The sequence below is a fragment of the Mesitornis unicolor genome, unplaced genomic scaffold, assembly GCF_000695765.1.
Source record: "Mesitornis unicolor isolate BGI_N332 unplaced genomic scaffold, ASM69576v1 scaffold15530, whole genome shotgun sequence".
Classification (NCBI taxonomy): Eukaryota; Metazoa; Chordata; class Aves; order Mesitornithiformes; family Mesitornithidae; genus Mesitornis; species Mesitornis unicolor.
The window spans coordinates 26,576-47,294 of NW_010159111.1; the positions used below are offsets into that span (position 1 = coordinate 26,576).

Sequence of the window (20,719 nt, forward strand, 5' to 3'; positions counted from 1 at the left end):
GTATGGGTTTTGGTCAAGCATTTCCATTGTGTTTTAGAAACACAGTGGGTCATCTTGTGTACTTAAGTTTGCCTTGTCTAAACAGACACGGTTGTGAATTGTTGCTTTTCTTCGAATTTATGGATTGACTGGTAGCACTTTTGCTCTGCACCATGCTGGCATTTTTTGGACAGTAACTTCTTAAAATAAGTCTTGCTTTTTATTTCTCTTGAAGCTCTCATGTGGGAAGTTAATTTAAATGTACATTTTAACTTAGACTGGCACCTTAACAGAAGATGGCCTGGATCTTTGGGGCTTGCTGCCCTCTGAAAGAAACTGGTAAGGCTCCTTGACACACCAGTGGCATTTAAATTTGGTGGGATAGTGACTGGATTCTTCCCCTAGACACGTGAACAAATTTGAAAGACAATTAATGTCAAACAGCAGTTTGAAGTTCTACATGTTTAGATTTCCAATATTATTTCGGTAGCCTCTGGAAATAAGTTTGTTGCCTCATCTTACAGGTCCTGCTCCACATGAGATGATGCAGCCACTGTCACTAGCATTTGGCACAGCATGCCCATGCAGTGTAGTCTGCAGTAGACATGCTAGGTTAGATCCCAAAGCTGCAGCAGTGCCCCAACTCTTTATGACAGGAAGTGACTGTCACCTGTGAAATTGCTGCTCTGTTCCTTCAGTGCCCATGTGTTTGCCCATTTACATTTCCAGAAATGTGCATACACAAAAATGCTCCAACTTGTATCAGCCTCACAGCTCTAGAGTCCTTACACAAGTCGCAAGGAAGATATTTTATAATAATCACCTATTCTGAGCGTGTGTATCCCAGCCTTTAACAGATGCATGAGAAATAGCTCTGGGGTAGGACAAGTCCCCAGAAACACGCCTGTGGTCTGACCACAGGATAGGACTTCAACAGGCCCCTGACATAGGATTTTATTTTCCATATGGTTTTTTGTGTTCTCTGATGGTAATTTTTATGCTCTCTTTTGCATTAGCTTCCAGGACATTCACAGCTTCACGGCGGACCACAGCCTGCCTTGGGGCCTAGTGTTCAGAGCAATGGTAGTTTGTCATTCACTAATTGTTTGGAACGGCAAGATCCAAGGAGACCCACTGGATGTGAAAATGTTTGAGGCCACTAACTGGGTAAAACTGCACTTTGTTGTTATGCATCTAGCGGTGAATCGTTTTGGTGTTCTCAAAAAATCAAATGTCCCTCTCATGCCAATAGCCACTTCCTGTACAAAAGTAAAACAGCTAAAACCCAGAAGAGATACCACATACTCAGGCTTTTGGAGAAATGTTCCTTGCTTCTGCCTAGAGCTTTCACCTAGGGGTATTTTGAGTACTTAGCTCATTTGACTGGTGGATATTAGGCAAACCCCTCTGGAGTTTCAGCGCCGACTGTGGGTGTTGCCAGATAACAGAAAGTCACAGATATGACTTACATGCATATTAAGTCTGTTTTTACAGAGCATGGAACAGATTTCTGTGAGCTGTGAACTAAATACAACATTTTAACCTTTGTTAGAGCTCTGTCAACGTGGAGATATTTCTACCATCTTCAGGTCTGAAATCCCATTCTGCTATGAAAGCACCACTTCCAGTCTCTGTCCCATTACCTACAAACAGCCATCAGTATTGCTATTTACTCTCTGATCAGTTGTGAGGAGTGGGGGGAAGGGGAGAGGGATGAGCCTTTATGCACCTTACCATCTCAGCCTTAGGCAGACACCCATCAAAGTTATAAATTAAACAGGAATTATTCTGTTAAACAGTTACAGTGAAACATGAGTAATCATGTGTCTTTTGACACCATAAAATACTTTCGTTCCTCACAGTCACGTTGTGATCATTAAAAAACCCAGCTGATTTGTGGAGTACTTCAAGAGGATGATGCTTTCTATATTAATTAAAAATCTTATTTATCGTTTTCCCATTGTATCTATGTTATATGTAAATATTTGTGCACATTTAATAGGTTGTAATGAATAAAGGATTATTGTCAGTGAGAGGACATAATGTATTTGCTGCACAAGAGTACAGCAGTATCTTAGTGAAGTTGGTGAAGCTCTGGATTGTATTGCCAAGGGAGGCAGTGGGTATTCCATTACTGGAGCATTTTAGTGTGAGATCAGACAGGAATGAATAAGATACCTAGTTTTGAGGGAAGAAAAAGCTCTACATGATTCCCTGAGGTTTCTTTCAGCTCTGCCGGTGCTGTGACCTGAAAGATTTTTGCCTTTCAATACACAGGTGATAGATGATTCCAGTGGACACCATATTGAAGGTCAAGGATCCACACATGCCACAGTTGTTAGACCTGGGCCTAAAGCCAGCAATGTAAGCTATTTGCAAGATTCACATTCATGGTAAAGTTAAACTGTCAGTGCAAGAGTTACCTTTCAGTAGAGAAACACTTGGTAGTCCTAGTCCAAGACAGCTCTTCCATGCTTCATCTTTCTTGTACTGCCTGCAGAGAGATTGCCTTTCTCTCTCTGATTAAAAAGAGTTGCCTGGGGGAGCTTGCTGCTCACATCAGAGGCAGGGGGATGCTGGATGACAGTGTCCAGCTCAGGAATTTGCCTGTACTGTTGACTTGAGATTCAATCCAAACTCAGCTGGTGAAGATCTCCAAAAGCACTTAGGACTGCAGTGGAGTCTGGTAGTTGATGTCAGACCGTTCCTGGTGGAAAACACCGAGGGGAGTGCTCTCAGACATCCCTTTTCCCTTTGCTAGACCAGTGTAAGACCTGGCAGAGTCTTGTTAAAGAAACAGGACTGCTGAGTTTGTTTCAGTAAATTACATCTAATAGTCTGCTAAGATTGTCAGTGAACTTTTCCTACTGCTTAAGCTAAGTATTTCTGTACAAATTTCACCTCCTCTTTATATACTAGTCCTTTCTGTCCCACTGTGACAGATCAGCCCGTTATAGATGGTTAGCTTCTCATCCAAAGGACAGACCTGAAATCCTTTGACCTGAGTTTAAAATCCTTGCTGCAGAGTCTAATCCACTTGCTTTTCTCCTAGGCCCCAGTGGAAGGAATTACCATTTTACACCAGTTTCCATTTTCTTCAGCCTTGCAGAGGATGTCTGTCATTGCCCAGGAAATTGGTGGGGAACAACAGGTCTTCACAAAAGGAGCTCCCGAAGTGGTAGCCATGTTATGTAGAGCAGAAACAGGTAACTAACCTTTATAAATGCTTCCTAGAAACACATCTGTATAAGAGACTTTTGATGGTGCAATGAAGTGGAAGGTCCAAATGAGATTTCTGGGTCTAAGACTTTACACTTCAGCCTGAAAAGTTAGAGTCTCTGTGTTGTGCTCCAACTCTAAAGCTAAGCTGCTAAGAGATAAAAGCAAGTATGAACTCTTGTACAATGTCTACCATTTCTGCCAGAATAGATATTTGAAAATGTCGTCTACTGGTCCAGTGTACACCAAAAAAAGTTTTATTTTTCCTCCAGTCCTTGGGAGGGCAGCTAGAAGAGCACAGCTCCTACATGACACACTGGAAAAGGGTAGGTGTTTGCAGAGTAGTTTAGGATCCTAAGTGCAAAGTAACAGAGGAGAGGCAGAGATTTTCTTATTGAGCAAAGTTCAGTTCAGCAGCTTTTCTTGATGTCCTTGGCCTATTGATAGACCTTAGGTGTACCTGCCGTATTCTTTTTATTAGAAAGCAGTCAAATGCCTGATGAACTGTCTTTTCCTCTTTTGCACAGTCCCACTGAACTTCGAAAGCAAACTTCTGTTCTACACAGCACAGGGCTTTAGGGTCATTGGACTGGCATGTAAATCTCTACAGGCAGGGAAGTGGTCTACTGATCTAACAAGGTAAGCCATAGACTGCTTCTTATCAGCCACATTCAGCCATTGGCTAGTGATGCCTCACATCGCACCATTACCACAACACCCCTGCCAAGAGCAGGGCTGTAGTACACAGTTTTGTTAGATTTAGGCCAGAGGGAATCTGATTTAAATCTGGATATAAGTCTGTCTGAGAATGGGTAGGGGGCACTTCACTACCCCACGCTTATAGCACATGCCCAGAATCCTTACGCATTTCTTAACAGTGGATCAACATAGGAATTAAAACTTTAGTATGCTTTGAAGTCCAGTACACCTCTCCCTCAGTCCATCATTTCTACCAGTCTTCTGGCAGATTTATCCAGGCTTTCAACTGAAGAGAAGTCTCTCTTTTTTCCAAAGGCAGCAGATGATCTGCATTACACCACCTGTTCTCTAGCGCAGTCAAAGTCAGCAGACTATCTTCTTCTGCTGTTTTGGTCCAATCCTTTAGCTCTCTAGCTTTAGCTTTCTTTCATTTCCAGAGAATTTAGCAAACTCTTCTGCTATGCTCATGGTATTAGTTTTCCACAAGCCTCACACAAGAACACCTACACATGAATCCATATGCTTTTACCCAAATCCCTTTAGCTTTTGCCTGTTATACTCCAGAAACATTTGCAGTTACTTGGCTTCTGCTGTCCTCTCTGTTTACTAGCTCTGGGTCCTAATTCAGATGGGGCTCACTTGCTCTTTCACAGGGCTTTTTGCATTGCTGAAAGAGCCAAGGACACCGAGGCAAAGTGCAAGTGGTTTGTTTAATTCTTGTGGCAGATGTCATAACAGATGTATTCAAACCAATGAGCAAATGCATGTGATATGTCCCAGATTTTGCAGTTGTGTGTGCAGTTACAGCATGTGTGATGTATATACTGTCAGGAATAAAAAGAAAACTGGAGGTTCAAATGCAAGATCTGCTGTGAAAGCAGTGACTATTCAGGCACCGTCTGACTCAGCTGCTCTGACTGCCATGCAAATGTTTGACATCACCTCCTCCTTGCTACAGTGCCTAAAATAAGCATTTGAAAGCTTTATTTTTTTTCAGACTATTCAGAATCAACCTGTCTCCCTGAGAGACCTCTAGTCTATGACTCAAGGATGGGATTGTTTACCAAATTCTGTTCTCAACTTGCATGTGTTCAGCTGTAAAACAAGCAATAGCACAGGTGTAAAGAAAAGAGTAGGAGAGACCAGAATTGCAGTTCCTTCATGCTGTTTGCTCAGGTCCTACTGTCAAGAGTAGTAGATAGGTTTACTAAGGTGTGTTTTTGTTTTACAGTCCTCAAATGAGAAGGACTAATGTGCATGAACTTTTCCAATTCAGTTCACCCCAGCTTGGGAATCCTGCAGGAAATTCAGGGTGTTTTTTCATGCTGGCTAAGGATAGTGCATGAATGGAAAACAGTCCAACTTATCCATTGGGCTTCATGTTGGTATGTGGAGCAAGTAGGTTGAAATTGGCTCTTTTTGATTTGGTAATTAAGCAAACGTGAGCTGGAAGCTGGCTATGTACAGAAGTCATTCTTTAGAACAAGGGAAGAAGAGAACAGAAGGATGAAAAATCAAGTTAAGATACTCTATACACAACGAGCACCACTTGCTGCCCGTGGGAAACAAGCCCCTCTGATGTTGAGATAGCACCACAAAAGACAGCCTGGGACTGGTGAAAACTAAGAAGTTATTTTGATTGTTTTGAACTAGGTGGAATGGTTAGCAGTTGTAATTGGCTATCAGTAAATTCAGTGTAAAAACAGGCCACAGGCAAGAAGAATAATTAACACCGTCTGTCTGTTCTTCACTCTTAGGGAGGAGGTGGAATCTGATCTGACATTCCTGGGTCTGCTGATAATGGAGAATCGATTAAAGAGGGAGACAAAGCCTGTCCTGGAAGAGCTCAGTGCTGCCCGCATCAGGAGTGTTATGGTCACAGGTATCTAAAGAAGGTGGATTATTTATGTGGCCACTGGCTGAGACTGAGAGTTCAACCATGTTTGAGTTAACAGCCTGATGCTTTGTCACCACCGCTGGTAGTAAGACACAGATGTTTGTGTCTTCCAGACAATTATAGTCCAAGAAGCATCTATGTTGTAATGATGACGTGAGCTGAACTATGCAGGTTTATGTCCCTGACAACTTCACCAAGCTGTGTCAGACACCTAACTCAGTCTGTCCCACTTTTACCACAGATCAGATCCTTTCTGTTCCTCTCATACTTTCTAATGAGTCCATTTGTTCTCCCCAGTAAAGTTATCAGATGACGTGCACAAAGACATATTATGCAAGATCCCCTTTTATAGGCCCTCATGAAATCCTGTTGTCATAAATGAGCAGAGATGGAGCATGGATGCCAGGACAAATCACTGAACTTTATGACATCTGGTGACTCATGCTTACCAGTCCCTATTTATCCCATTTTTTTCTTGAAGGGCTGGTTTGGATTGGATAGGACAACACCTAGTTATTCCATGGTCCAAAGACATTTTTCCAGGAGTCACACAGATATTGTCTTCTTGGGCTTCACTTCTTTCAGCACACATCCTACACCAAAGCCATCAAAGAGTTTATCAAAAACTTTCTTAGGCACAGACATTGAAATCTTGCTGATTCTTGCAGATATATTTGAAAACTCAGAATTCAAGAAAAGGCTAATGTTTCCTCTGTGAACAATCCCTGATGGCAGAAATTTTTAAATAACACACTCCATAATTTTTCTAGGTGACAACATTCAGACAGCTGTAACTGTTGCCAAAAATGCTGGGATGATTTCTCCAATGAACAGAGTGATTCTTGTGGAAGCAAAGAAAGTACCTGGATCTTTTTCAGCATCTATAACCTGGAAACCACTAGAAGAAAACAAAACTGAAGATTACAGAAGCCTGGTGAGCATATGAGAAGCAGGTGTTGCACAGCAGGAAAACAAACGAAGCTGGAATGCTTTAAATAATGCAGTGGGATAGGATAGCAGGGCTAGTATAACAGAGACCAGCCATTCACCATTGTCTGCATGTCAGAATGTTAGGTGCTAGAAAGGGGTTTAAAAAGAAGGGTTCTTTATAAAAATATACTTCCCTAGAGCTTCCTTCCTAGCATATTCTCTTGTGAACACATTTTTGCTAACTGCCTAGCTAGGTTTGAGAACAAATTTGCAGAAACTCAGGAAAGATTTGTCTTTAGTCCCCATGCGTAGCTGATGGCAGCTTAAAGCGTGTTTCTTTTCTCTGCAAGGTAAATTTGATAGTATGGTTGTGGACTTAAAATCTATGGAACTGCACTGAATAAAGCAATCCTGTTCAAGCAGGTAGAGAGTTGGCACTTCCCCATGTTTGCAGAATTAAAACACACATTAACTGGTGAGAAATTGCATATATACAGTGGAACATAGGCTAGCTATGCTAAGAAATTATATTTAAACAAGCATCTCCACAAAGAAACTGAGACAAAGACCAGTTACTCTCTCCCTGAAGAGCATGTCTGAAGACGCTGACACTTCTCTGACAAGAATTAGTCAGACAGATGGTAGGGAATCTCTGCAGGGGCTGTTGAGGGGCTCCTTTCTACCAAAGGTCAACCTGAGCAGCATCTTCACTGTATTTCACTGCAAAAAGGCATACCTAGCTATTGTGCCCATATGCTTTCTCTAGGCCCTCTCAGTGCAGCCCACCAGATTGGCACTGTTGCATAAATTCTATCAAATGTGGCAATACTGAGGGCCAGCTTTGAAGACATATGAAGCACTCAGTCCTCATTGAAATTAATGGGATTAGTTGCCTAAATCCCTTTACAAATCCTGACCCAGGTCTCCCAGAGTCTTCACAAGTGCCCTCCCCTTGGTCCGTCCTTTTCTTTGTCTGTAGTAGTGCTTGTGTAAATGTGCATAGTAGCTTTTGAGGGCCTGGGAGGAGCACTCATTCTGTCTTGTTTTATAGGAGGATGACAGTCAAACTGAAAGAAGAATCAGGCTGGCATTGGAATCAGGCCAGTATCATTTTGCCATGAGTGGAAAATCTTACCAAATTGTAGCACAGCATTTCAGGCACTTACTTCCAAAGGTAAGATCTGATTATTTAACTGGCATAAGCTTGCCATTCAGTAGATTTGGATTGTCCTGATATTATCAGAAGAGATAATACTCTAATAGAGATAATACTAAACCAGGACACCTTTTGGGAACAACTCTAACCCTGAAATACTGCTGGGCTGGATGAATCTCTGATATGGGGAAGGATGTGAAAATTTCTGGATTTTTTTCTGCACACTAGAGGAGCAGACCTGCCTCATGGTATGAGAACATAACTTAAAACATTTGTGCCCGTATGCTTGGTTGTTACACTGCACTGATTCTCTCATGTTTTGGAGAACAGGAGTAAACATGGTATTACACAGCAAGCAATTCAGCACAACTTGTCTGTTTAATGGAAAGGATAGTCTCATGAGTTCTCTTCTAGTAAATCCCTGCTTGGTAATCTGTGTTCATCAGGTAACTCAAATGACACAGCAAGCCTCTTGTCCCTTTTGTGATGGGTATTTTTTCAAAATATTCATTAAGATACCTTTTCTCTTTGATCATCAGCCTTTCCTGTTTTAGAGACTAGGATCAGTTGTTTGGAAATTTGAATTTTTGGTGGTTTCTTTTCCAGATTATCACTGAAATCACTGTGACTCTTAAGCACTTAAAAATCACTTCCTTTTTCTCATTACAGCTCCTGCTGAATGGAACAGTTTTTGCTAGAATGTCTCCTGGTCAAAAATCCAGCCTTGTAGAAGAGTTTCAAAAGCTAGAGTAAGTTAATAATGAGCACTAAGAGTTAGGAAGTGTTTGATGAATTTCCAAGCTTGAAAAGAGTGTAGTAAGAGCTAGCTTTTGTCTAACATGGCATCCCCTGGAAGTGCACAAAACCGAAACTTCCACAGACATACACCTTGGCAATTAAAATCCAAAAGCCTGTTAAAGAAGAGACACTGAAGTCCATGTTGGTTTGGCAACCTATCAAATACTTAACACTCAGTTCACATCACCTTTCACTTTTAACTTTCTTTCTGGGCCTGAAGGAGGGGCATTTGTCTAGCCAAGATTTTTAGGAATATCTCTCAGCACTACCTCTTCTCTGATGCTAGCAGTCTTTTTACTGCACTATTGCTGACTGAGTTTGATGGGTTAGAAATCATGGCAAGGCAGTCTGGATTGGTATGCCCTGTGCTCCTCACAGTCACGGAGGTGTATATATATCCCTGAGTCCCAGGTGTCTTGTTGCCTGTTATTCAGCTGTTTCCCAAATCTTTGAAGACCCCCACCCTCACATCAGCTAGCTAGTCCCTGGTCTCACCCTACAGCAGGCTAAACTTTGGGCTGTTTCAGGTGATCAACCTGGTATGAGCAGTTGTGAGCACCCTAACCACTGTCTGGCCTCCGTAGATCACCATCAGTGCCTCCCAGTAAGAACTTCCCCTGCACTTAAATCCAGGCCTCAGCAGTCAAAGACACGAGTCAGTCACTCTTGAAGCACTAGGTTGATTTTCCTTGGGTGCTGCAGATACAAGGATTTACTTGTAGGATTTACCATTTCAGAAGATTATTTCAGACTTGGGGTGGGCAGCTGTCTCCAGGTATCCTGCTAATCCCATGCTCTTTTTCTACTCCAGCCGTCTCTGTCACTCTCTGTCTGCCCCAGGAGATTCTGGCGGGTCTGGACCCCAAAGCAGAGTCCCTATTCATGTCTGTTCCCAGTGAACATGAAGTACCAGTGCCTGCAGTCAGCATTAGCCCTGTCCTCTGTTATGATTGACCTTAAACCCATTGAGAGTGGGAGACCAAGTCCACTGTAGTGAGCATAAAACTTCACACTAATGTATTCTTCAGTCCGTCACAGCAGAAACTCTTCACTGTAGGGACATCTGAGGTGCAAGCACAAGGCACATGCACAGTCCACAGTCCTGAGCTTGTATTGCAGTCTTTCAGCTTTCCAGTTTGTTTTTTCTTTTAACAAAAAGCTCACATGACTTGAATAAATGACTTACACAGAGGAGGCTTGGATTCCTCCTGTTTATAGGTCTTACTTTTCTCAGCACTGAACTATAGGTCACTTTATTTTTTAGTTACTTTGTGGGCATGTGTGGAGATGGAGCCAATGACTGTGGGGTAAGTGAAAAATCTTTACAATATATTTATTTTAAAAATGAAAAATCAATGCAAAGCCAGTAGAATACCCCAAACTAAGCAGATGCTGGAGGTGGGAGTGCTCTGCTTATTCACAGAGCACCCGTACTGGCATCAGCACTGATTCAGGCCTGATGCCTGCCATGCATGAGCTGTGCTAGGCAGAGATTCTTGCAGTTTGTGATCTCAAGGACTGATTAATTTCCTTCACAAAAAAACGCTAGAGGATTCTCCAAATCCTCCACTGGAGTTTCTGTGAACATTTTCAGTGTCTGGGGGTGGAGAAGACTAGAGTGAGGAGGAGTTTCCATGGGGAACAGCTGTAGCCCTACAAGGGTTTTGTAAATGTACGTTTTTAAAAGTGCAAGAAATATTTATTTTTTTTTCCCCAAAAGGAAGGGTCAGTGTTGAGGAGGGACCCATAACTCCCTTCTGGGCATGTTCAGTTCACTCCATGACTTCACATATCCCTGTGTCAGTGGGAGCAATGCCACCTGGGCAGTGAAGCACTCACTTGCCCTAACACAAAGTCCCAAGGGTTCTCCTGAGGGAAGCAAGCAGAGAACCTAGACTGTCTACATAAGATGAGACTGCAAATAAGTGCTGGCAAAGGAGGCAGAGACAAACCTGTCTTCTGCAGCTGGTGAATGGCTTTGGGTTCTGTGCAAAATGGACTTTCCCATGCTGTCATTCCCATTCCTCTTCTGGACCTGATGCCTCAACAGCATCCCACTGGAGGAACCTTTTGGGTGGAGCACACCCAGGGAGTGAAGAAGGCCTGCTGTTCACAGAATGTGTCCTACAATAAGGTGTCATTTCTTGGCTGACATGCCAGTTACTGTGCCTTCCTGGTTTTTTGAGTGCTGAAGGAGAATGTAACTTTCAGGCTTTGAAAGTGGCACATGCGGGGATATCACTGTCGGAGCAGGAGGCATCTGTGGCTTCACCATTCACATCCCAAACCCCCAGCATAGCATGTGTGCCAGAGCTCATCAGGTAAGCATGGGGTTTTGTTTCCTATTATGTAAAGGAGACAGTTCCCACGCCTCTCAAATGTTAGTACTGGGTGTTTCCACCAAGCCAGAACGGACGTGTCTTGAGGAAAATAAATGTCTTTGACCTTGAAATTGCCATTTGCCTGGCTTGCAACTGAAATTCCTTTAAGATATATTAAATCCTTCAAAACTACAGAAAAAGGGCATCTGTAGCTAAGCTTTATGTCATTAGCATTGTTTTAAATGCAAAAGAAATACAAAAATGAACAATGCTCCATAAAGCTGAATCAACTATTCCCACTACCAATATGTACACTACTGTTAGACCCTGCCTCTGATACCCTATGCAAGCAAAACGTTAATGTCTGTTATGCCAGGGTACTGATTTTGCTTACTGGGGCAGATGAATAACCAGGGAGAGTGCGTTACCCTCATTGGATACTATATGTTTGCTGCAGGAGGAGAGGACTTGTTAGTTTGAACTCATGGAGCAGCTGCTAGGCTTTGTATGTTTTTTCTCATACACTAGTATTGTCAGCAGGGAAAATAAAACTCTAGTCTTGGGAACACAGATGACTGGAGTCAAAACCTTTTGCTTGCAGCAAGATTTCTGCAAGTGAAGATTTTACTTTCATTCAGGCCAGATTTTATTTATTTTACCTCTCAGCCAGATACTGGCAGAGACTTCTCTACCTGTGACGTGTGATGGTGTTTTGAAAGGACTGGCCACAGGAGCAGGCCCATCACCTAACTGCTCTGCTTTGTTGATGTCTTCATGCAGGGAAGGCCGTGCTGCCCTCGTCACTTCCTTCTGCATGTTTAAGTACATGGCACTGTACAGCACCATTCAGTACCTTGGTGTTCTCCTACTGTACTGGGTATGTCTTGGGAACAAGTTGGCTAGAACTGGATGAGCTACTACTCCCTTGTAGGATAAAAGCCAGGCTAAAACCAGTGTATGGAGCTTTACCATTCTCTAAGATGCAAACTTCTGTGATGTGATCATATGGTTCTCCTGTACCCCCAGCTGAAAACTGGAAAGATTCTTCCCACTGACTTCAGCCAGTAGAGTCAAGATCCAAGCTGGGTAAAAAGAAGGCTGAGATACTGAACAGTATTTTGGATGAAGACATGTGTCTGTGAAAAGGGAGAATCCGGCATAAGCACATGCTATTGCAATTGATTCAGCATTTAAAGCATGAATTGCCTCAACAGTAGGCAAAATCCCCTAGAGTGCCTTAAACCCCTTTTGCATGGCTTCTTCCCAAAAAGAGGGGAGAGCTTCGCATTCAGAAGTCACCCAGCATTAAGTAAGCACATCTCTTCAAATAGCCTTTTTTTACTGCATTGAGTGAACTGGAAGTGGTGTGAATTTGAACAATGCACAAAATGAGAGCATTCACTGCAGGCCCAATTATGACGAAACTATTGGCAGAGTGATTGATTCTGTGGTCCCCTTATCTGCTGTCTAATGTTTCAGAACAAACAGTAGAGCATTAGCTCAGTGAAAATAATACAGCTTTCTGAAGACGATATAAACAAGACCAGGGCAAATGTCTGATCTGTGATTTTTTTTTCTTTGTGTTCCTCTTTTCAGCAACTAAACTCCTTTGGGAATTATCAGTTTTTGTTCCAAGATCTGGCTATTACCACTGTAATTGGTGTGACAAGTAAGCCCCTTAGCCATCCTATGTATTAATGAGAGAATGATCTCAGATAATTTTCACCTCCTTGGAAATGCATAATCCTATGTACAGAAAGGAAGAAAAGAGAGAGACTGCATAGAATATAGGATGTTTAGATTAGTAGAGGAGGTGTCTTGTTTGAGAAAAGCTCTGAAGTAAGATGGGTCATTCTTAGTGGTGCATTTGCTGAGCATGTAGGCTGTTGATAACTGGGATGTTATCTCTAGAAGGAGTAAAAACAGACCTAATGGAGTGGAAAGTCTATTCAGGTATTTTTTTTCCCTGTTGACTTGAGAAAGCAGATCAAGAAGATACCTAAGGATCCAAATGAAAATGCCCAAATGAAAAAGTGTAGGGATGGACTGTTTGGAGACCAACTCGTATATGAAGTGGCGTAGGCAGGAGGCATGAGAGGAAAGAGATATGAAAATGGAGAGGAAAGAAATTATAGATGTCAGGCACTACAGAGCAGGAACTTGTAAGCCAAGAATAAGAGTGGGAACCAGTGCTGGAGGGGAAAAAGATGGGGTTGTTGAAATAGAGTAAGTGCAGGGAGAGGTTTAGAAAAAACAGGCGCATGAAAAGTATATATCAAAAAGACATAGCTGTCTTCCATCTCTGCTGGAACACAGACAGCTGGAAAAGGCCTTGATTAAATCAAGCCTAATAGGGTCAGCCACAATACCGTGTGCAGAAAGCTACCTTGTTGTAAATAGCCCATTTGGAACACGGCATCAAGGCTTGCTTTATAGCTGTTTTACTCAGAGTCTGGATAACTTTGTTACATCTGAGAGCAGAGGAAAACCTGTTGGGTCAGTTAATGCAGTCCTCCACCAGCTCAAGTAACCGGGCTCTAGGTGCTTACTCCAGGGCGATGCACAGAACATGGTGTCGTGGTTTAGGGCTGGGCCGGCCACTAAATCCTGGACAGACGCTCTCTGTTAACCCCTCTCCCCTCCCCAGAAGGGAAGAGAAAAGAGAATAAGGGAGAGAGACTTTACGGGTTGGAAAATAAACTAACAGATTTAATGAAACAATAATACTAATACTACAGAATAATATTGTAAATATGAAAAAAATGAAATATATACAAATAAGGACAAATATATATATATACAAAACCAATATAAAATCCTCCCCCCACCCTTCCCCCCAATGACGAATACGTCACCAGAGGCTCTGCAGAGGCGGGCACTGGAAAAGTCCCAGACCAAACTCAGCAGCAGTGGGAGCAGGATGCAGGACACACAAATCAGGATCAGCGGCAGATGAGCGAGCAGGGTTCTGCTCAGGCCTCGGCCTCTGCAGGATCGAGACGGACGGAAGGGTCGAGATGGAAGGAACGGTGGAAAAACAAGGCAAAAGGGCGGAAAAACAGAAAAAAAAACAGCGGAGACCCTCGTGATCTCTCGGTTTTATACCGAGTATGGCGTATGTGGGATGGAATACCTCGTTGGTCAGTTTTGGGTCTGCTTCTCCCCCCGTAGGCACAGACACAGCACCCAGGATGAGACAACTGACCTTGAGCATATCTTCTAGCAGCGCTGTTTGGGAAAACATGCTGCCAGTTTTCGGCAAGTTCAGTCACTTAAAAGAGACTGAGCTGACAAGTAAAATCACTAAATAGAAAATTAGTTCTATTTAGCTCAAACCAGGACACATGGGCAACAGAAAATCCCAATCCACAGTTTACAAGTGACAGAAAGAGAACAGGAGAGCTTGAGCTTATCTTTATATTCCTGGGCCCAACTGTAGCTAAATAAAATAAAAATGCGACATTTTAATTTCCCAAAATGTGTCATGACAATCAGATGCCATTAATTAACCTCTTCTGTGGCCAATAAGATTTTTTAAGAAAACAACTCTGTATTGCATACTTGATATAGTATTTGTATGTCTTATAAAGAACATTATAGACTGTAAAAGTGCTGGCTATTTATACCAGTCAGTAATATACAGCAGCACTACTTGTGCTTTGGACACACTAGTAAACATATCTGTGCATGTTTCAGTGAGTTTCACAGGTGCCTATCCAAAGCTGGTTCCCTACAGGCCTCCTAGCCAACTCATCTCACCCCCATTGCTGCTCTCTGTTGTACTTAACATCCTCTTCAGCCTCAGCATGCAGATTTTCGGGTTTGTGGTGGTCCAGGAGCAGCCTTGGTATTCCAAGACTGATATACACAGGTAGGTCTCCTTCTTGGGACTCTGCGTGGCACAGGGCAGACCTAGTGGGACAAATCTTCATGGCGCTGTTGATCAGCTTAACTACAAGCCTGGTCGGCAGCTGCAGGCAGCCCCTGTGCTTTCCCAGAGGGTGCAAACACATTTAACAGTGATGTCTGCAGTTCCTTAAGCTCTCCAGCAAGTCTGCTGTGCAGCACAGTGCATCTGGTGAGAAAGCTTCTGTTGAGCACAAAGGGGAGTATTTGATTGCAGAGAAGACCAGGGTATCCAAGTAGGTTTGAGCTGGGGCTCTGCCAAGTTCAGCAAGCTCAACCCAGTGGGTAAGACTGAGGACACTGCCTATAACCTGCATCCTTGTGATAGCAGGAGTGAATTGTGGCTGAGAGGGAGGATTCCTGATAGTGGTACTGGAAGGTAGGGGAAATAACCAGGACAGCTCATTTGCTGACCAGTGTGACACTTTTTTTCAGTGCCTGCCTCTCAGTGACCAACCACACAGAGAATTCTTCCCCTGTTTCCAGCCTGGTGCTCCATGGGATGAGAGATGGAGCCCTTAAGCAAATGGACAATGGCTACAAAAGCTATGAAAACACCACAGTGTGGCTGCTAAGTACCATCAACTGCCTCATCGTAGCACTCGTGTTTTCCAAGGGAAAACCCTTCAGGCAACCCATCTACACAAACTGTAAGTATGGGGAGAGAGGGAGGCATCTGTGAGTGTCAGTTTACTAGGGAAAAATTAAAACTTGACCAAAGTGATGCCATCCAAAGAAGCAGGAGCCCCATATGAGATTTCTAAATGACTAAAGGCCACCTTTTCAGAAGTTGTAGTGCCAGTGGCATTCTGTGACCAGCTGCTCTCTGAGTTGGGCCCACACTTTGTGTTTCTGTAGTGCTAAAAACTTGGTCCTTTGTGGGACAAATCCTGCAGATGTCTCTCAGGCAAAGCTCTGTTCTATTCTTTTTTGGTTGAAGAGTTAAATTAGTGCTTCATGGCTTTGCTGTTTTGGTATAGTAATAGTGAGGAGGGGACATTACTCCCAGATAGCAGAAGAGAAAAGAAAAAAAAAGAAAAAAAAAATCTAAACATGGAATAACTGTTAAATATTGAGAAAAATATAAAATAAATTAAAAAAGGAAAGGAAAATTTGATGCTTACGTACAGAGCAACACTGGGGCTAGCAAAACAAATACTAGTCCTAGACTTCTTATTGATTTGAATTTTTTTTTAAAGTAAAATATAAAATACAAATTAATGTTTTATAAACCTGATGGAAAGTAATTTTCAGAACAGCACAAACATTTACAGCATTTCTTTCTTTGGTCTCCCTGAACCAGGCAAAGCCAGAGTGAGTGACTGGAGGGTGAAGTTTGGTACATTCCAGCTGAAGAGAAAATTAATTTACTTTTCATTTTTTTTAATTTTAATTAATTTAATTTTAATTAATTTTTCATTGCTTAGACTCTTTAGTTTCTGATCAAGAGCAAAGTCTTGATATCACTGAAATTGGGGGCAGAGTTCCTAATCAGATCAACAAGAGCAAGACTACATCCTCGTCATTTTTCTGAATGACAGGAGACACTGAGCTGAGAGTGAGACTCACTGGAAGGCTCTAAGGCTTCTCCAGTGTTAGAGGTCAGATCAGATGTTTAAAATACTCTTTTGGCATTTTAAATCTGTGGCTGTAAGGCTTGCCTCGGCCTCACATACATCTGCTCGACTGAGTAAAGCCTCGGTTTTACTTTGTTCATTTTTCTTTTGTTGAAAGTTCCTACCTCATAGATTTTTTATTTTGGACTGTTTGACACAGAACATGATTGCAATCTTTTGTAGTAAAGGCAAGCAGCTGAGATTGCTCATAAACCTGTGGTTTCATTTGCTTGTTCTTATCCCTTCAGATGTGTTCATACTGGTGCTCGTAGGGCAGCTGGGCATTTGCCTCTTCTTGGTGTTTGCTGATATTGATGATCTCTACTCTAAGATGGATGTAAGTATTGTTCCGAGGTGGGCTTTCTTCCTACTACCAATCCCATTATAAGTGCACTGCGATTGTTTTTAACAAAAGGCACAGAGTTTTCTTCAGGGATAAGTGGCACGTCTAAAGACAAATCAAATTTAAAGAGATGGATCTTAGATGATGGGATTGAAGAACCTTCTGGAGATACAGTAGCTCCCAACTGAGATCTGCATTCTGGCACTTGGACAACTAGACATGTACATTTGATTGTTTCAGTGCATTGCCCATGGAATAGAAGTCGACATCACTAAGCTTACCATGCTTGGTATGTTGGTGGCTTGATAGTTGTGAAGCCAGGAAAAGAAGGGGGCTAGGCCCTGCAAGTTTAAACTAAAGCACCATGCACTTGTTTTTTCAGGCTGTGCTACTCTGCACACAGATACTATTGCAAATCTGCCAGTTGGCACTCACAGAAGCTCTTAATTCTCAGTCCCCAGTATTTTCAGGCTCTCTGTTTAAATTTCAGCCTTCCTTCAGTTTCCTAAAGCAGCATTCCAGTTGAGAACAGTTATAGAGAAAGATTAGTGTGGCTGTCATGACAATAGAGAATCTATCTTGTTCCTTGGTTAATAAATACCAATAGGGCTTGGCTTATTTAGTCTGGCAGAATGAAAGCTGGGAGTTGCCTTGTGCAAATCCAACCTAGGGGAAATGCAAGGGAAGGATAAGATCTACATCAGCCGTATGACAGGGTTGTCAGTGGACTTAGCAATTAGTATGTGGAGGTTGGGCGATGTTAACCTCCACTGTGACGCTCTCACAGCCTTGTAGTAGCAGCCACAAGAACAAAACAAATAAAAGCAACACACAGCTGTTTCTTTCTTACATTTGTAATCAGAACGGCGAAGTGCGATGGCTTTGTATAACAAGTACAGAACAAGATACTGCTTTCAGTCTTGTATCTTTGCATGACAGTTAGCAAGTGGATTTAGAAATGGAAATAATGAAACATGGAAAGAGAAACATAGACAAGGGGAATGGACCTGGATTTTGAATGCCAAACAGCCTGGCTAAAGCTGCCTTACCGTGTAACTATTTCCAGAGCAGCGGCTCCGTGGGTAGACCCGGTTGAAAAATCTGCCACAAGATGGCACTTTAAAGCAAGTCTTGGTCCTGTTGTGGACTGTGGTGACATTGTCAGCACTGCAGCTGTGAGGGGCTAAAATGCCTTTGAGGAGAACTGCAAAACACCCAGGCTGTCTGGAGGGAATACACTGGATATGCTGAGAAGAGAAAAGGAGGGGTTGGCAATAAGAAACTCTGCAATACCCTGGCCGTGGAGAAACTGCTGATGCAGATTTTGGATCTGAGCTGCATCTACAAAATAAGTTGAGCGACCGCCAGACAGCCAGTGCTGCCAGCTGTGGCAAGCTGGAGCTGGGTTTGGAGCTGAAATATTCAGACTTTGAACTATTTCCTATATTAGAAAGAAAGGAAGCATTCAGATTTCCTGTTGCAGTTCTGGAGTACTGTTTTCTCTGCTGCATCATAAGTTTAAAAGTATCTTTATCAATAATTCCTCAAGATGAATAGCAATATTGGCTCATCAGCAGTGTACAACCAGTGTGGGATCCTGGCTTTTGATGACATGAAGCTGGTGAAGAGTCTAGAGAACAAATCCTATGAGGAGCAGCTGAGGGAACTGGGGTTGTTTTCCCTGTAGAAAAGGAGGCTGAGGGGAGACCTTATTGGTCTCTACAGTAACCTGAAAGGAGGCCATAGTGAGGTGGGTGTTCGTCTCTTTTCCCAGGTAACTAGTGATAGGATGAGAGGAAATGGCCTCAAGTTGTGCCAGGGGAGGTTTAGATTGGATATTAGGAAAAGATTCTTCACTGAAAGAGTTGTCAAGCACTGAAACAGGCTGCCCAAGGAAGTGGTTGAGTCACCATCCTGGGAGGTATTTAAAAAACTTGTAGACATGGTGCTTAGGGACATGGTTTAGTGGTGGAGTTCACAATGTTAGGTTTATGGTTGGACTCGATGATCTTAAGGACCTTTTCCAACCTAAAGGTGTCTATGATTCTATGGCACAAGCTCCCACCAATGTCCAGTGTGCGCACATGTTGAAAAAGCTTCTCCTGCTTTTTTCCCAGCTTGTTTGTACCCCTACCATGTGGCGGATCTCCATGGTGATAATGCTTGCAGTCACACTTGCTGTGTCGTTCCTTGTCGAGGTGAGCATGCTTCACTGAATGTACCTGTCAGCACTAATTGGAGAGAGGAAAGGGTCAGTTCTCACTCTTTCTCCCTCCTCCTCAGCCCAGTCTGGGAATATGTAGTAAAACAGGAGCCATTGCTGCTACCTTGCCCTTACTCTTTTTCCTCACAGCCCCACATTTGAATGATCAGATATAAGGGAATGCAAGGCCAAACAACAATTTATTTCCTCTAATGAGTGGGATGTATCAGGTCCTGCCCCAGGCTAGAGAAATATGGGCAGTCTTTGTGTTTTCTGCTCCACTCCTGAAGACTGTCAGGAGGAGCTGGTCCCAGTTTTCTAGTAGAGAGCTCTGGTGGAGTTGGTATGAGAAGTGGTCAGTAAAGACTATTTAAGAGATGTGGGTGAGCAGGACAGGGTGGGAGATCTGGGTCTCCACTACTTGCCCTGTGTGTGTCCTGTGGATGAAGAGAGAAAACTGCTGTCCAGGTCATTCAGAATCTTCCATTTGCTCTTGCTTTTACAGGAAGTTATCATCGAGAACAGACCCTTATGGCTGCTTCTGAAAAAGACCTTCCACTACCACTCAAAGAGCCATTACAAGAGGCTGCAGCGGATGTTGGAGCAGGACTCTGCCTGGCCACCTCTGAATGAAACCTTCTTCTCAGATTGTATGGCAATATCAGTAGAGGGAAATATGGGAGGCCACAGCAATCCAACATTTGACAGCAGTGAGGATGCACTCTGAAGGAAAGAGCACAGAACATATGTCCAGGACAGTTGCAGTTGCCTATGGAAGGACTATCTCAAGACATAAGAAAAATGGAAGGACTGACCCATCACTGCCCTCCCATTTTAAGACTAATCATCTCTGGGTTGTTTTTAAATTAACTGGAAGCAGAAAAGCTGGCTGCAGTAGCATAAAGCCACAGCAATGTTTCTCCTGTATGAATGGCTGCCAACTGTAAATGGAACAGCTTCTGGCAAAGTATTCATGCTTCTCCTGGGTGGGGCTGAGGAGCACTGCAGGAGAACTTTAGCACTGGGGACTGTATGTTCCCACTATTCGATGCTACAGAACTCTTGCATTACCACAGAAACCCAGAGAATCAGGCAGGCTGGGAGCCATGGTAAAGATTCCTTTGGTCGTTTAGAGTAAAAAATCAGCTCTGGAAAACAAAGAGCAAACCAGAAGAGCTTATGGATCTTAAACTTCTGGAAGCCAGGATGGCAACAAGCAGCTTCCTGCCTGCAGCCTGTCTGCCAGGCACCTGCTGTGCTCCTTTTGCCCGTCCTCACCTGTGTGTGCAATAGAGGCAGGTGCAATGTAGGCGCTCAGTTCTGTTCAGGTGGTTGAACTTGGCGCTCCCAGCTTGTAACACTGTCAGAACAGTAGAGAAACAGAAATAAAACGTAGCTGCTTAATGAAGAGAGTTGTTTTGTAGGGTGTTTTACAAGTTCTGAGACTGCATAAGGGCAGAGACAGATTGACAACCCTGGATGTGGCTCCCACAGTCCCTGTCTGCACTCCAAGCTGTCCAAACACCTGAAGAATCCCCTAGAGGACCGAAGCTCCAGGCTCACTTTGTGACTGGCAGTGGGCACTAGTTGGAAAGACCCCCAGTGATCTTTGCCAGCAGATGCTGTCTGTCCTGGTTAGCTTTCCATAACTA

General features: G+C 43.1%; 1 protein-coding gene across 1 annotated transcript in view; it reads left to right on the top strand.

The window, feature by feature from the left end:
- The window catches only part of ATP13A4 (ATPase type 13A4), a 42,747-nt gene extending 22,713 nt beyond the window's left edge, over window positions 1–20,034 (top strand). Inside the window, exons 13-30 of the mRNA XM_010185650.1 lie at window positions 257–318; window positions 996–1,146; window positions 2,257–2,343; window positions 3,032–3,185; window positions 3,726–3,837; window positions 5,655–5,779; window positions 6,565–6,728; window positions 7,776–7,898; window positions 8,550–8,629; window positions 9,943–9,985; window positions 10,890–10,999; window positions 11,780–11,876; window positions 12,596–12,668; window positions 14,696–14,870; window positions 15,341–15,555; window positions 16,770–16,858; window positions 18,982–19,062; window positions 19,573–20,034. Coding sequence (XP_010183952.1) covers window positions 257–318; window positions 996–1,146; window positions 2,257–2,343; window positions 3,032–3,185; window positions 3,726–3,837; window positions 5,655–5,779; window positions 6,565–6,728; window positions 7,776–7,898; window positions 8,550–8,629; window positions 9,943–9,985; window positions 10,890–10,999; window positions 11,780–11,876; window positions 12,596–12,668; window positions 14,696–14,870; window positions 15,341–15,555; window positions 16,770–16,858; window positions 18,982–19,062; window positions 19,573–19,794 — 2,163 coding nt within the window. The 3' untranslated portion in view covers window positions 19,795–20,034. The remainder of the gene's footprint in view (window positions 1–256; window positions 319–995; window positions 1,147–2,256; window positions 2,344–3,031; window positions 3,186–3,725; window positions 3,838–5,654; window positions 5,780–6,564; window positions 6,729–7,775; window positions 7,899–8,549; window positions 8,630–9,942; window positions 9,986–10,889; window positions 11,000–11,779; window positions 11,877–12,595; window positions 12,669–14,695; window positions 14,871–15,340; window positions 15,556–16,769; window positions 16,859–18,981; window positions 19,063–19,572) is intronic.
- The last annotated feature ends 685 nt before the right edge of the window (window positions 20,035–20,719 follow it).